Source organism: Pieris brassicae, chromosome 2, assembly GCF_905147105.1.
Source record: "Pieris brassicae chromosome 2, ilPieBrab1.1, whole genome shotgun sequence".
NCBI classification, from domain to species: domain Eukaryota; kingdom Metazoa; phylum Arthropoda; class Insecta; order Lepidoptera; family Pieridae; genus Pieris; species Pieris brassicae.
The window spans coordinates 10,503,380-10,518,671 of NC_059666.1; the positions used below are offsets into that span (position 1 = coordinate 10,503,380).

Consider the following 15,292-nt stretch of genomic DNA (forward strand, 5'->3'; position numbering starts at 1 on the left):
ATTGTATATCTAACATCTCAGTAATGTAACCACTATAAAATTGCAGACTGGCGCCGCCCGATCCATAATGTGTGCTGTTTTACTTATTATGCACATCATCAACTTAACACATACAATACACATTGCATTCACAAATAGTAATGCTCAATTCTTTAGGTTTTTTGATACAAAGTTTAAAAATTATCTTATTGTCCCCTAAAGCATCTGACTTTTATTTTTTAAAAAATCGCCACTGGCGCTACAACCTTTTTAGGTCTGGGCCTCAGATATCTGTATGTGTTTCATGATCATTTGTCAATCTAATAGGCATGTCGGTAATCCTCCTGTGCGTGACAGGGCTGTTCTCTCGATGTTTTTCTACACCATTCGATCGAATGTTAAATGCGCACATACAAAAGAAAGTCCATTGTTGCATAGCCGGGGACCGAATCTACGAACTACGAGTCGCACGCAGAAGCCACTAGGCCTACACTTACTGAAATACAATAATTTAGCCTTAAATTCAATACCAAGTTGTTCTTGGAGAATCGTAGAAAATTAATTGATATATCATTTGCAACAATATGGTCGATTGCACATTGACTTTTATATAAATTATAATTTCGCGTATCATCCCATTTTATTTCCCTGCTTTCAGAAGAACGCGTGTTGACCAAAACTCACCAATATCTATATTGGGTATTCTGATAAACGAGCTGGGTCCGGATAGCCATAGTTGCGCCCCTTACTTTGAATTCAATTTTCCTTTAGTATCTAATTTTTTTATTGTACTTTTACTTTCTTGTACCAATGTATATGTGTGCTGAGCGTTGGCAAGCTTGCCTTAGACATACATAAGGGCCTGGACTCTACTTTGAACTACAACTACTCTTTCATCTCTTTCTGTCAAATTGTGTTAACAATGTGATGAAAAGACAGATATGTACTTCAGTTATAACAGTGCTATAAGATTGATCTCGTTTTTAAGAATAAAATTATGGTTAAGGAATTTTTGCAATTTCTTAAATCACGACATATGTCAGATTTTTAGCAATTTTGTTTAAATTTCGTAAAACCGCGCCAACCAAATATTATTGATTATTTTGATCTTTATATACCTGTAACAAAAATGTTAGCAGATCCACGAATATGTGATATTGGTTAAACCATATAGGAAATTTATTTAGTATAATAGACATTGAGCACATTGGTCTGATAAGGACTCAAATGAGTACATCCTGTGTGCGTGGGTAACACGCGATACAAGCTTTTATGCGCCCACGCATGCTACAAAACGTGATATTCAGGTAAAGGGGATATATTTATGAGGTGCCCTAACTGTTATCTAGCACACATGGAGGCTACAGTACAAATGTCTGGACAGTTTTATGTTAACAAACTTATATATTGCGGGAATAAATAGTGTGATATTGTCAAATTTCGTGCTGCTCTCTGTCGTATATATGTCGCATCCAACTAGCTTAATTAGCCGTTCAATTAACAGCCTAGCCGTTTAACTAAACTACGCAGTTAAACTAGCGGCCTGAAAGATGGTCAGCCAGTTGTTTGAACAGCTAGGCAAAACTTGGATCGATAACGTTTCATTACTAGCCTGTTGTTAATTTAATTTTAGATCCGTTTCCAGTCTGAGAGTGGCAGAAATTCTCAGACTTTTCAAACTGTCTGTTGATGGTGTTTTCCAAAATTTCGTGAAAAACAACAAGTATTTGAAGAGTGTAGTGACAGTAATATTGTGAATTTGACTTTAATTTTAAAAGAAATAGTGTTTAATGTCCTATTTTATCTTTTTTATTTATGCCAAATAATGACTGTATCGTACGAATGGCCTAAGCATTAGCCAGCCAGTTTATTAAATGTTGTAACCAACACTACGGCTGAATATCTTTCAGGCCGTTAGTTAAACGGCGCCGTTTAGTTAAAAGGCTAGGCTGTTAATTGAACGGCTTATTAAGCTTGTTGGCTGCGACATATGGATGATATATACAACAAGAAATTGCTGTTCGTTTGTCTCGTTTTAACTCGAGGATGGCTGGACCGAATTGGCCAATTATAATCTTGAAATATTTGTGGAAGTTCAGGGAAGCTTCAGACGGCGGGTAATATTTGAAATTTTGCCTTATACGAAATAAAAATTGTCACTAAGTTGGTATATTTATATGTATCATATCATCATATCTTTATAAGGTCTAATCTCTTTGGTCAGATTTTAAAATACACAGTTTTGACACAAATGTATGTAGATAATGATACGAAGTTTACTGAGTCGTCTAGTTTTAAAATAATTATATGATAGATGACTGTTTTTTGACTACCTTCATGTTTTTATGTTATTAAATACAATGTCGAATTTATAGGTACCCAAAAGTGCTAATTTGACTACCGTATCATTTAAGAGTTTAAAACTTATTTGAAAATACGTGTCGGTATTTATTATTTCTGTACTTATAAATATTTAAAGGCCGTGCCCATATACATTTTGAATTTCATTTCATTCTTTCTTTTTCTTAATTCTTAAGAGCAAAAGTACAGAGTAAAACAAAGTGTTATATCAAGAGTGTTCTGAAGGGTTGTTTGTGTTGATCCCTCGTTTCAACACCGTACGAGCCATATTAATTTAAAATTTCATCAGCATCACCTTGATGGCTGGAAGCCTTCCACGGTCCGGTTCACAAGACACTTCATTTGCGAACTAGCGAACTGTAGAATCCACTACCGGTGTAGATCTTGTCTGGGGGATACGACCTCCAATTGTTTACAGAGAATACTCCTCCCTCAAATGCACCCAAACGCATCCACTAAAATGGGTGTACATGGGCTGCGATGAATACCTTTTGGCCGTCCCGTAGGCAAAAAGAAATAAAAGCAGGAGAGAACGCTTGATAATAGATTCCCTTTTCACATAATAAAACGTTAATATAGAAAAGTGTTCCAATCAAGGTTTAACGAAGAGTCATTATCTGTATACAACAAGATGTAATTACGATAACTAATGAGTGTTTAACTGCGCGTCATAATTGGAAGTTAATTTATATAAATTATGCGACTACTTAACAATTCGATCCGATTACACTAGATTCATAAAATATCCTATTAAATCTGTAATTATAGATTGCTAATTATAATGAACTAAATAACGTAGGATTAAAGTTTAAACAAGATTAGTTTTATGTTTTTTCTTTCAATATTTTGAAGAACAGTATTGTACGTTACGTTACTTACGTACGCATTTTACTACGTTATTTAATTTAACTTCTTTTTGACGTTCATAACTGTACTTGTTTACCTATATGAATGAAGATATTTCGAGTTTGAGTTTGATTGGCCTTTTGTCTTCAGCGTGTGACTCTTATCTCTGAGGTCGAGCTTCGATCCCTTGTGCACCAATGGATTTTCTTTCTATGTGCGCACTTAACATTCTTTCGAGCGAAATCTCTTGAGGAGACCGACTTGCCTTAGGTAAAGTTTAGGTTTATCAGGCACAGGAGGCTGATCAACTACTTACCTATTGATAAAATATCATGAAACAGGTACATAAATGTGAAGGCCAGATCTAAAAATGTTGTAGCGTAGTGAAAAAGCTTCCAATTGATTCACGTTGAAGTTACTCATCAAAAACTGGTGAAAAATAACTGCGATGTTATGATACGATAATAATATCTAAGTATTAATGGCAGTTAATCTAGGCTTCTCATAGTTATGAAGGGGTAGCTGATAAAAATTGGATAACGACGCCTAAAAATATTATGGGGTGGAAAAAGTTTGAGAAGACATTCTTCCGGACAGAAGTAGTAAAATTGTATATATTATATGTATATTTATTTTTGTATAATGTATGTAAATAAGATATGGATAAATTATTATTATGGTAAAGTGAGTATTATTTCATTTTCATAACAAGAAAGAGAAAACTAGTAATTAAAGACTTTTAAGGGCATAAACAACCAACCAGGGAATTTCAATATCTTCCTTACCACTTCCACTACCCGCTGTACGATTTCGTGGTTCTCACAACCACAACTTTTAATAATATACTTGTATGCCATTCGGCGTATTTTATAAAAAAAATTAATCCACATGTCACTGAACTCATATGAAGCTAATTTGGTTACTGCTTATAAAAAGAATACAGTTTTAACGAGTCTAGTCAGACATAATAATAACGTTTCGTGTGCTTAAAATATATAATACTATATGCTATTGCATCTTCAGGTGCCAACAAGGAAGCATGAATGATTTGTGACGACTTCCGTCTGGTTATCCAATCTGACGTAAATCTTGTACATATAAACAACTTCGTTATTTATATGGACCCCGGAAGCTATTGATAATCATGTATTAAGGGAAACGCGTCTCTAACATCTAGCATACCGAGTATAATACTAGTAAATGAAACATTATTATATACAAGATTCATTAAACTTAACCAACATGGCCTTAGTCACAGGCTTTGCTTTCTACTGGTGAAAGAATGGTTATAATCGGTCCATAGTTTCTACGAATTTACTAGATTCTTTAAATATAAGTGAACTTTGGAAGCTGGAGTGAAATTAAGGGAGCTGCCCAGGCTGAATGTCATGATCTTGTTCCTTCAAGAAAAGATCGTTCCAATTCTTAAAAAGCCCCTCATGTGAGTGTATGACTTAATATCAGTTTTGAAAGCCGAATACATATATTACAAATGTTTCATGTTTCCATCTATGCAAATGCATTTATTCATTATCAAGCATTCAGGATCAAAAGATCAGGCTGGTTTTCTACACTCGACCACTGCCCCACTTGCGGTGACATAGGACTTTAAGGCAAAGTAAAGAAGCATTTTTTAAAAATATTAAATATGTCATAAATTAAAAATACCTTATTACATGCAATAGCGTACATATAAAACTCAAATCGTTGTCAACTGTTATAAATTCTACAAACCATTTTTGAATCAAGTATTTCTGGCTCGTATTTTACACTGCCACAGGGACCAAATTTTTTTTATGTACGTGTAGGTTAAGAAAAATGTAAATACTGTATATCTGATTGTAATGATTAGTAATAAAATAGAGGTATCCTATTTATTGTACCAAAAGTAACTAAAACTATTTCCTAATAAACATATATCTCCACTAGGTAAATGCGGGTCCTCCGTTCAGCAATAATCCATGGCTTCAGAGAACCAGACTGGAAGAAACAGACTAAGGCGGTTCCAGATAATTAATATTTATTATTAGTTCATATCTGCCTATATTTACGTACTTAACTGAGATAACGACCGTTTCAAGTCGATGGACTTTACAGCCAAATAACAAGAATACATGGACCAAATTTATTTAGTTACAGACGTCAAAACATTAACTACAATTAAGCCTAACATTCAAATGTTTATATTAACAAGTTATTATTATTTTTTAAATTTGAGTAATATTAAACTAACGACGAATGATGTCGTGTCTCTGAGTTTGGGCTAGCAGTTGCCCAACCACATTTAGACGAAACGAAACATTTGTCTTTTACATTATATTTTTCACAATACGTTTTAAATACGTTTGGCAATTAATATTTGCCAAACGTATATCCATCCTTTTAGTTGGCTTTTAAAAGAATAAATTTAAAAAAAAACAGTGGCGCTCAGTCTTAATAACTTTGTAGGTATGGGCCTCAGATATCTGTTTCTGTTTCGTTATTTTTTTTTATAATAGTTGATCACACGCCGTCAATTTAGAGTCAAAAGCCGGTTTTCTAACGATTCCTTCACCGTACGATTGGTAAATTCGCACATAGAAAGTCAAGTGGTGCACGGGGATCCAATCTACGACTTCAGGTATGAGCCGTAGGCTGAACCCACTATGCTTATTTACAACACAGCTCTAACTACCAAGACATTAGAACTTCTTTAAAAAAAAATTACCTTATTCTTTACGCAATTTCAAAATTTATACCAAATCAAACTCAGTTCTTTTATTCATACAAACATACACACATTTACGTGTAATATATATATATATAAGACTTATCATAGGTTATCTAATGTTTAATATAACATCGAGTTAATTCTATTTTTGTATAATAACATGCGTCAAAAAATCGCGCGATTTTATAATTACGTATTTACTGATAAATATTTTAGGACATCATTTTTAACGGTCAGTTTAGTTTCTGAGCATCGTGGTAGATAATTATTTGTCTTACGCGTATCATTTGCCTCCATCGATTTCTGGTAGCACACATCACTTCTACCGGAAAGAGTTGCCGACCCAGAGAGAGATGTTCTTTTATGTTATAGGTTTTAAGTAGAAGTTCTATCAATAGGTTGACAAGGCTTACTTCTGCGTTATGTATTCTCACGAAAACTTGTGATTCAGCATTCTTTATCCTAAATCACATTTTAATTTTGTAACAGAGCTGCCTAATAACCTTTAGCAATTGCTAAAATAATTATGATATATTCCGATGAAAATACACTCAGATAACCTTCTAAAACACAAGTTTAATTTGCATTGTAATACTGTCGTGAGAACAAAGAAGTATTTATGCCACACTTCGACGGAGAAAGTAGAACGTATTTTAATGTCTCTTTTGTCAAAATTTCTCAGAGGGGATAATGTTTCATTTGTTTCATACAGGCATATGCCTGCCCCTAGTGAAAGGTAAGATACATGGTAGAGTACCGCCTGCCTAAACTATGCCTATTTGTTTTCACCTAAACAGCTACATGTTATATTTTTCTGGAAAACGCAGACGCAAAATTACTGAAGGCATTTTCTGTCACAACTCATAGTGTCAAAATTCATAGAGTCAAAAGTCTGCCCTATTAAGTCGGTGACTAATAAAGCCCTATTATTCTACCAATAGATAGGCTGATGTGCGACTCTAAATCCAGCTGCGAACGTGAAATTAGATGTTTGAAATTACTTTTGCTGGTGCCTTCCTCGCTCTGTAAAATGTGTCCATAAAATATTAATAGATACTTACTTATTTTATCAGCCTTGACACATTTGTGACAAGTTGATTGCACATCACAGAGGCCTCAAGAGTAGTCTTTCATTTTAGGTATATAACAAAGGATATAGATAGACAAGTCTATTATAGTGGGGAGATCTAGGTTAGTGCTTGGAAGAAGAAGTTTTTAATGTCTTGCTCGTGGTACGTCATAGAAATAGTCAAGAAGAATTTAGGACATTAAAATATCGTATCTTATGTTTTTATTCTTTCTTATACTATGCCTTCTACACGAGATAAATATATAGGTAATGTCACACAAGAGCATAATCTGAGCGTATTATATTAGAAATAATTCTGTTTGTATGAAACGTGAAGAAACGTGTTTTCTTTGGGACTTCGGGCATCACTTCTACATAAAATCCACAATCCGAAAGTTGAACCCAAGAAGTCGGAGCTAATCCAATCGGTCGCGGCTAGGTTTAACTATTATCCCACGCTGAGAACGGGTTAGAAAATTACCATACACGAGTATATTTTTGTATAAAATTATTTACGCCAATCATTTTTATTTGAGTATAATTTACATATTATCAAACATTTTAGCTACTATATCTAATATGTTTAATTTGTTATGTATGTATTTTTGTGTTGCTATGGAAAATAAAACATATCAAATTATTTTAATACATTAACTGTGAAATTGTTAACGCGTTATCCCGTGTATGTTTACTAGTAATTAAAATTGATTTTATAAAAAAATATTATTTTAATGTCTAGCAATACAAAACTAAAGTTGTTTAACTTTTCCATAATTGAATATGTTTTATTGAAAACTTATAAATTACTAATACAAACTAGTAATTGACGTCACGATTATAATCGTCCGTATAAAAATAAAACAAAAACGGCTCAATAGTTCCAAACGAAGTTATGTTTTAAAGGTCAAGATATTTCTGTTGAATAGGTATGCAATTAAAACCAGTTTCGATTATATTTAATCTCTATCAAAGATCTCGAAATATTTCTTACAATCGCTGTTTCACAATACTACAGGCTTATTTGAATGGGTATAATTTATACGGTGACTGAACCGCGGATAAATTTCAATAAATCAAGTGAAGTCTGTATAAGCCATGCAAATAGTGCAATGCAAAGCTATTTCCGCTTACTTTTTCCTTAGTGAATCGTTTCAAGTCGATTATCTTCTGATACTGCCGCAGCGCCCGCATATAAATGCGGACGGGGAGGTCAGACGGCAAAGCCATGGACCCCGGAGGCCGGGAGGCGACCCCCGTACCGCTCATCGTGGAATCCGCACACACAAACACACTAAATCCATACGCACAGCACGTTGATTCCGCAAATTAAAGTGCTAATCGCGCGTCCGAAGTGAACGTTGGTTCAACGCAACACTGACGTACTAGCCGCCTTCGCGCATGCGTATTCGCAAAAGGAAACTTAACAACTCGACTCGTCTGACTTTCCATACAAGTCGGCCACCGACCTGACCCGCTTTTACTATAAATAACTATAAGCTACGCACAAAATATGTGCCCCGCACCTCGTGGGCAAGCTTTTGGTATGTCACACACATGTCAGATAAAAAATATACAATAGACAACGTAACAGAAGATAAAAAACTAAATATTTGACGATTAACGCATAGACAATAGACACAGGCCTAAGTGCGTTTAAAATAACTACAGATTTTTTCATTGCTGCTGTAGATATGAGTTAGTTACTTAACTCTAAAACGATTTTGTCGTCGTGTGATTGTTTATGTTCTAGCAGAATTTATTATTCCATATTGTATATGTGAGATAACTTGTCATGCAATCCTTAGATAAGCAAACAGCATTATCAAGGAGTCCGGACAAATTGTTACCTAGCAATTCCGTTTTGAAGTTATAGATAAGATAAATCTAAACTTGTAAGAGTCAACGTCTATCTGTGAATTATACGTGATGAAACGCAGAAAGTCCTAAAATTGTATATAAATGTCCTATAGATAGATTGACGTAATCTTTTTCCGGTGTCCAAATTCGATCGATCCGAGGGATTCATACCACAGAGCATAGGATTTTTAGAAAATGTATATAGTTTAGTAATCTAGTTATAAAACCGAAATCGGTTTTATAAGTACTACTTTCTAAAACGTAGAAGAAAGATTCTGCTAAATTGTGTTCACGGTTTGATGGAATGAGTCCAGCTGCCTACATGAACAATACATGAGACTTAGTATTACGTAATGAGATTCATAGAGGCTTGACATATGAGAGTCATACTAGCCCTCAGAGGGATGAAACATATCTTCTGACATCAATACAATAATTCAAATGCAAGCATTCAAACCTGTACAGATAGTTGAATTTGTATTAAAAATTACATCTACTTTCGAGCATTGTCGTAAATAATTTTGCGTCATATCAATTATATATTACAATTACCTATTGTTTCACTTGTATAAATGGTGTTGCAATTAATACATAACGTAATTTTATGTAAATGACTAAAGCAATGTTTATACTAAGTACAAAACTACATGTCTCACAGACCTTTCCCTGTCCGTTTGAGAATCTTAGCTAGAAACTTCTAGATAATAATGGTATATACATATATTTTATCATTCGTTTAACAATGTCCTAGGGAATGTACCTATATCACGCGAAGTAGATATTTCAGATAACAAATATATATGAAGCCTTTTAATATAACTTAGTTATCTCTAAGAAATTCGTGATACTAGAAAGTTAAGTAGAATTTGACATCGAAGGATTTTCTAGAACAAGAGATGTGCGTCATTCAATGTTTAAATTAAGTCGCCGGTCTTTAATACGTTTTGGTCCATTTTTAGAGTGAGTCACGTATGTATAAATTAGTTATTACTTGTACTAACATTCTGTGTCAAGGACAAATGTTATTTAACATTGTTTGTGTTATTGTTGGTCAAAATAACTTCCCGAAACAATGGGAAGTTATAACAAAAAACTGTTTATGGAGACGTACCTAGTTCATAATTCGTCTTTCTACATAATATACCTATATACAGCTATAAAATTTATCGTTTAAGTCCTTATAGCATGACAGCACTTACAAGAACACTTTAAGTTTATGTTTAGCATAAAAGTCATATCAAACGAAATGTTAGAGCTCTACTTACAATAACCCGAAGCTTTTGGGTAAACATAACCTCTTCTTCAATAAAACTTTTAGTATTAGGTTTATTTTAACTTCACATACATCGAACACGCACTTAATAACTTAAACATCACATAATTTATCACTGTTCATAATATTAACTTGTGAACATGGAATTTAATATCGACAAAGGCAAAAACAACGCGTCAGCATCCTAGCCGGCATTTTGCGTCCCTTCCCCCTCCGTACTCCCCTAACCCCTTGCCCGTGTTCCGGACATGCATAAAGCTAGGGTTGACTTGTGTTTTTTGTCAACAACTAGACTCAGGCCTCGTTTAAATAGTTATGTAATAGTTCAAATGTATTTAAACAACGTTATTTAATAACCTTTTAATGAAGAGATCAAGATATAAGAGATAATTAAAGGTAAACTAGTCATAAGTGCGTATTACTTTGTTATTACCAATTGAAAAGCAATTTTACTTACAAATCAAACAAAAAGTATATTTTGATTTTTATTTTGCAAATACATATACATAGATTCGTATCATATAACGATATGCAATAATGTATGTACATAATAAGATTTCAAACAATTCTTGTATCTATTAAGATAATTTTTTCCCGGGTGTTATAATAAACAGTAGAGGTAGGTCAAGAAAGTGTTTGACACTTTAATGAGCGTGGAGGTAAAGGAAGTCATTTAGATAATGCATAATTAAACTGGTATTTCTTTTTTATCTAAAATCCTTCGTTAATAAGGTGTCATATACCAACAACGTTTGTTAAAGAGACAAAAAAATATAAATATTAGTTTGAAATGTATATTTACTTATATTTCCTAACTAAAACTACAATCTGTAAACGATTTTTTTCTTGAAATTCAAATAATTTAAATAAATCCTTACCTGTCCAATGCTAAATATATCGTCAATAGAGAACTCCATAACTTTGCGCTATTATCCGTAGATAAATGTTTCATTCCAAATATACATTATATTTTAAGCTTATTCGCCGTTTCTGAATAATTTGAAAATAATTATTGATATCTGAGTACATTTTAAAATGGTCATTAGTAACATAATTGTCTTTGGTCAATGTTAGTTAATAAAAAAAAACTACGTCATAACATGTTTGTATAATATAACTTTTACATAATTCTAGCATTCTTACAATTCATAAATACATCCCTTAAAGTCTGATGCTTTCTTTATACGGCCAGAGATTTAAAATGTATGAATAAATCATTCAGGCTATAGTACAGGATCAATCCAGAAAAAGGTAAACGTCCGGGACCGCGTTGTCTCCGCTCTAACACTGAGTGTATGAAATTATATTAAAATATTTTTACTTAATTACGTTAGTCTTTAATTACTTATTAGTTTTGAGGCTACATCGCAATGTTAAATGATGCCTTTGTGCAGAGACAATTTATAAAATAAATATCCTCTTTTTTAATACTAATCTGTGGAATGTCAAGTAAAAACGTAATTATATATTTATTGTACCCAAATTCAAGTATTTTTGTAAGCACGAAACTTTTTGGACGGATATCGAGTAGCGATAGCGTACTCGGGGCCCTAACATGCAGCTAAACTAAAGGCCATTGACGTCAATGGACATACATATTTATTAATACGCACATAATTATTCGGTTCTCCTTGCAAAATAAATGTCGTAGTGAAGCGGACGACAGGTATATTAGCATGAGGTGGAACTTAGAAAAAAACAATTTTTATGAAGCAGAATTGCTAACAATAATTTCATGATTTATAGGCCGGCAACGCGCTGACTAAAATAGGTGTACATGGGCTGCGGGACTGTCCTTTTTGGGCGTCTCGTAGGCTCGTTTGTCTCCTATCCAATGAAAAAATAAATAATAAAGAAACAATATTGATTAATTTTGTTACCCATGCAAATTAATTGGTATTGTCGAAAATACGTAATTTTTATTATTCACCTATTATTTCAAGACAACAACTGTCTTGCCTGAAATCATAACTTCGTGCTCCTGCTCCACAAAGCTATTTACACTGCTTTTAATTGAAATTATTGAAATAGGTACTGGCTAAGTTTTTCTCACGATATAAAGCTATAACTTTACACCGCTAGCAGGATGTTGCATTTTATAACCGTGGGATTGTTTACTGTTTTAACTGGATGTTTTGAGTTATAGCTATAGAACCATGGGTGGAGTGTGAAATCGCGTCAATGGTGTCCGTTTTTTTTAACTAAAACTGATTCTCCAATGTTTCTGAAATACACAATTATAGAACATTTAGAGTTCGTTATTTTATAAAATTTGTTCAAAACAACTATTTTAATCTAATTCCTAATTTAAATCCGGAAACGAAAAAATCAAGTGACAAACCACAATTTTTCCACAGACTAAGAAATTCTCAATGTTACATATAAAACATTAGTTGTGGCACACGACAGATAATTAACAATCTAAAAGAAATATAATTATTTCTATACAGACATAGGTTTGTATGAGCTCGTAAAATTACGATAATATACAGAATCATTAACAAAAACTATTTCGCAGTAATGCTTTATGTTTCAGAATATCGAGCTAGTGAAAAATATACACGGAACGGAACTTTCGCCTCCTACTATAAAAGTGGAAATTTAAATGTACATACTTAATATCAAACTGAAGAATTTCATACCACGTTAAAGACCGGCAACGTACTTGCAAACTCCCTATTGTTACTATAACAAATATGTGGAATTTGAACTACAGGGAAAATGTTATTAAGTATCAGTAATCAAACCTAGCGAGCAAAATCATGACTATAAGCGTATCATCATATAAATATACAGTATAGGTACATAAGTATATATCTTTATAAATAACTAAAGCAATCACATAATATGTTCTACATTAACATAACGTTGTAAAATTGCTTAAAAGTGTTTATGAATTGACGCCATATTTGCCCTGGTGCTATCTGACTACCTTTTCAAAGATACAAACATCATGTTTAGCTCGAGTCAAGAAGGCTTTTCGATAATATTCGCCCAAGTATTGCACTTATATTGCTCATATAATGATGGATTGATCTACGGTGGAAAGAGCCAGGCGCCAAGATAACTTACGGGTCAAAAGATACGAGCTGCACGTGGGAAAAATAAATTGCAACTTCTTAATATAGAATTGTCTATTGTAATAAATACTTATTCAAAAAGTCTACGGAAAGTTAGACACATCGATACAGCTCTCTCTCAAATTATCTCTATCTCTTTCTGTCAAATATGGTTTATGGCAAGATGACATAACTTTTAAACAAGCGTTTTTATGAAATTACTGTTTTAATTTAATATGGGGTTTTTCACATAGTTCTATCGATAGACAAATTTAGCTGACCTAAAACATTGCTTAGCTTAAGAAACAGATCAATTTCAACACGTCAATGATAACGTCATAGACTAAGTACAAATATCATGTATCGTAGTGTAAGGTGTCATTAGTAGGGTCGCCAACCAAAATTTTTTATACTTTATTTTTGACATGATTTTACACTTTCGAGTTTTTATTTTACGTCAATACGTCATTTTGATTTATTACAATAGGATTTTTTACTATTGTTATTTAAGTTCATTTTGCCGCCCTAGTCTTCTCCAAGGCTACAATCGAGGTTGATGATATCCAGTGCGCACGCGCAGCCTATTGTGAAACCACACGATTGACGTCAATGCTGCCCTGCACTTTCTCCAAACGCAATGTACCAGCACTTTCTGTACTTATGTAATAAATTGGCAGAAATTATGAGCTAATTTATATATCATATATAATATATCTATACTATCATTAAACAAAAATTCTCGTTTCACGATATTTGTGGTAGCACTCAAAACTGCTTGACAGATTTATATGTAAGTATATTTGGTAGGTCGTATTTCATGATGAGTGAATGAATTTTTTTTAATTAATGTCGCAGGGAATAAATAAGATTTGTATACGATATGTTTGTCAACTCATATCAACTCAAAATATACTGGACTGATTTAATCCCCATGGCAACATTATTCCTTATCATGCACTATTTATTTCCAAAATAATAATAAAAATATTTGTTTATCTGTTTCTAGATAGAATTATGTTAAAATGACGATTGGTAGCAATTCTGTTAATCACAGAAATTGTTATTATTTGCGTAATTATTTGCGTAATAGTTGTAATACAAGAAAAATAGATTTCGAAAAGGTTTACATTTTGTTACTGTTTTTTATAAAACGGGGGCAAACGGGCAGGATTGATAACTGATTGGTTTTCTACACTGCCCTCTGCCCCTCTTGGGAGACGTAGGACTTTATGTCAAGTAAGTCGTATTGACAGATAGGAAATGTAGTACACCTAATACTTAAAAGCTTTTTAGGGGCTAACTGTGGACGGGCACCAGGAAAGTATTCGTCCACAACACTAAAATACTAAAAATTCTCGTGTTTAGATTAGTTAGTAGACTAGTTTAGATCATACACAACACGTTTATTTGATTCTGGTCTTTCTTATAAGCAGTTATGAAGTCTAACGAATCTCTAGATTTCATATACAATATCAGGTATACTATTTACATAGTGATACAATTTTGTTTGACGTCAAAGAAAAAGTTAAAGCTGTTTATGCTGTCCGGGGTGTAACAGGGAAAAACCTACAAATGTAATATTGAATGCGGAGGAAAAACGTCTGATTCGCGTAACTAACGGTGCGTTTAATTCCGAGAAATTTTCAATCTGTATTTCAAAATATTGTTCGTATGAATTTTGACAGGTTTACGAATTTTTTTAATGTTTCTTGTAAATACGTAAAAACCAGTAAAATAAGCGTAGGGTAAACTTCCTATAATATGTATAACGCAGTACTTTACGATTATTTACGCTTGTTTTATATTCAAAGATATATGTTAGGAAGTGAAGAACCAATTCGACTTAGTGTCCTTCAAGAAAAGAGCTTTCTGGCAATGTGAGTGTTCATGTTAACACTTAACATCAGGTGAGCCTTACGCCCGTTTGCCTCCTATTACATAAAATAATAATACACTATGTACTCGTAGATATACTGCAACTTCGCCGAGAAAAAAATTAAGTAAAAATAATATTATTACGGGTTTAAAAACGTGACTACAATAAGCGTCATACGAATAAAATATAACGCAATAAAATTACACGCTCAGATAATTAAAAGTCGGTTGTGTGCGTATTGACAGGAAATAACGAAATACCT

At 33.1% G+C, this 15,292-nt stretch overlaps 1 protein-coding gene across 2 annotated transcripts in view; it reads right to left on the bottom strand.

Annotated features, from left to right (window-relative positions):
* The window catches only part of LOC123719427 (inositol-trisphosphate 3-kinase homolog), a 61,728-nt gene that overhangs the window by 20,028 nt on the left and 26,408 nt on the right, over positions 1–15,292 (bottom strand). Inside the window, exon 1 of one of the 2 annotated variants that reach the window (XM_045676182.1) lies at positions 8,097–8,351. The exons of the other annotated variant lie outside the window; for it this stretch is intronic. Coding sequence (XP_045532138.1) covers positions 8,097–8,231 — 135 coding nt within the window. The 5' untranslated portion in view covers positions 8,232–8,351. Of the gene's footprint in view, positions 1–8,096; positions 8,352–15,292 lie in introns of those variants that run through there. 2 annotated transcript variants of the gene reach the window in all.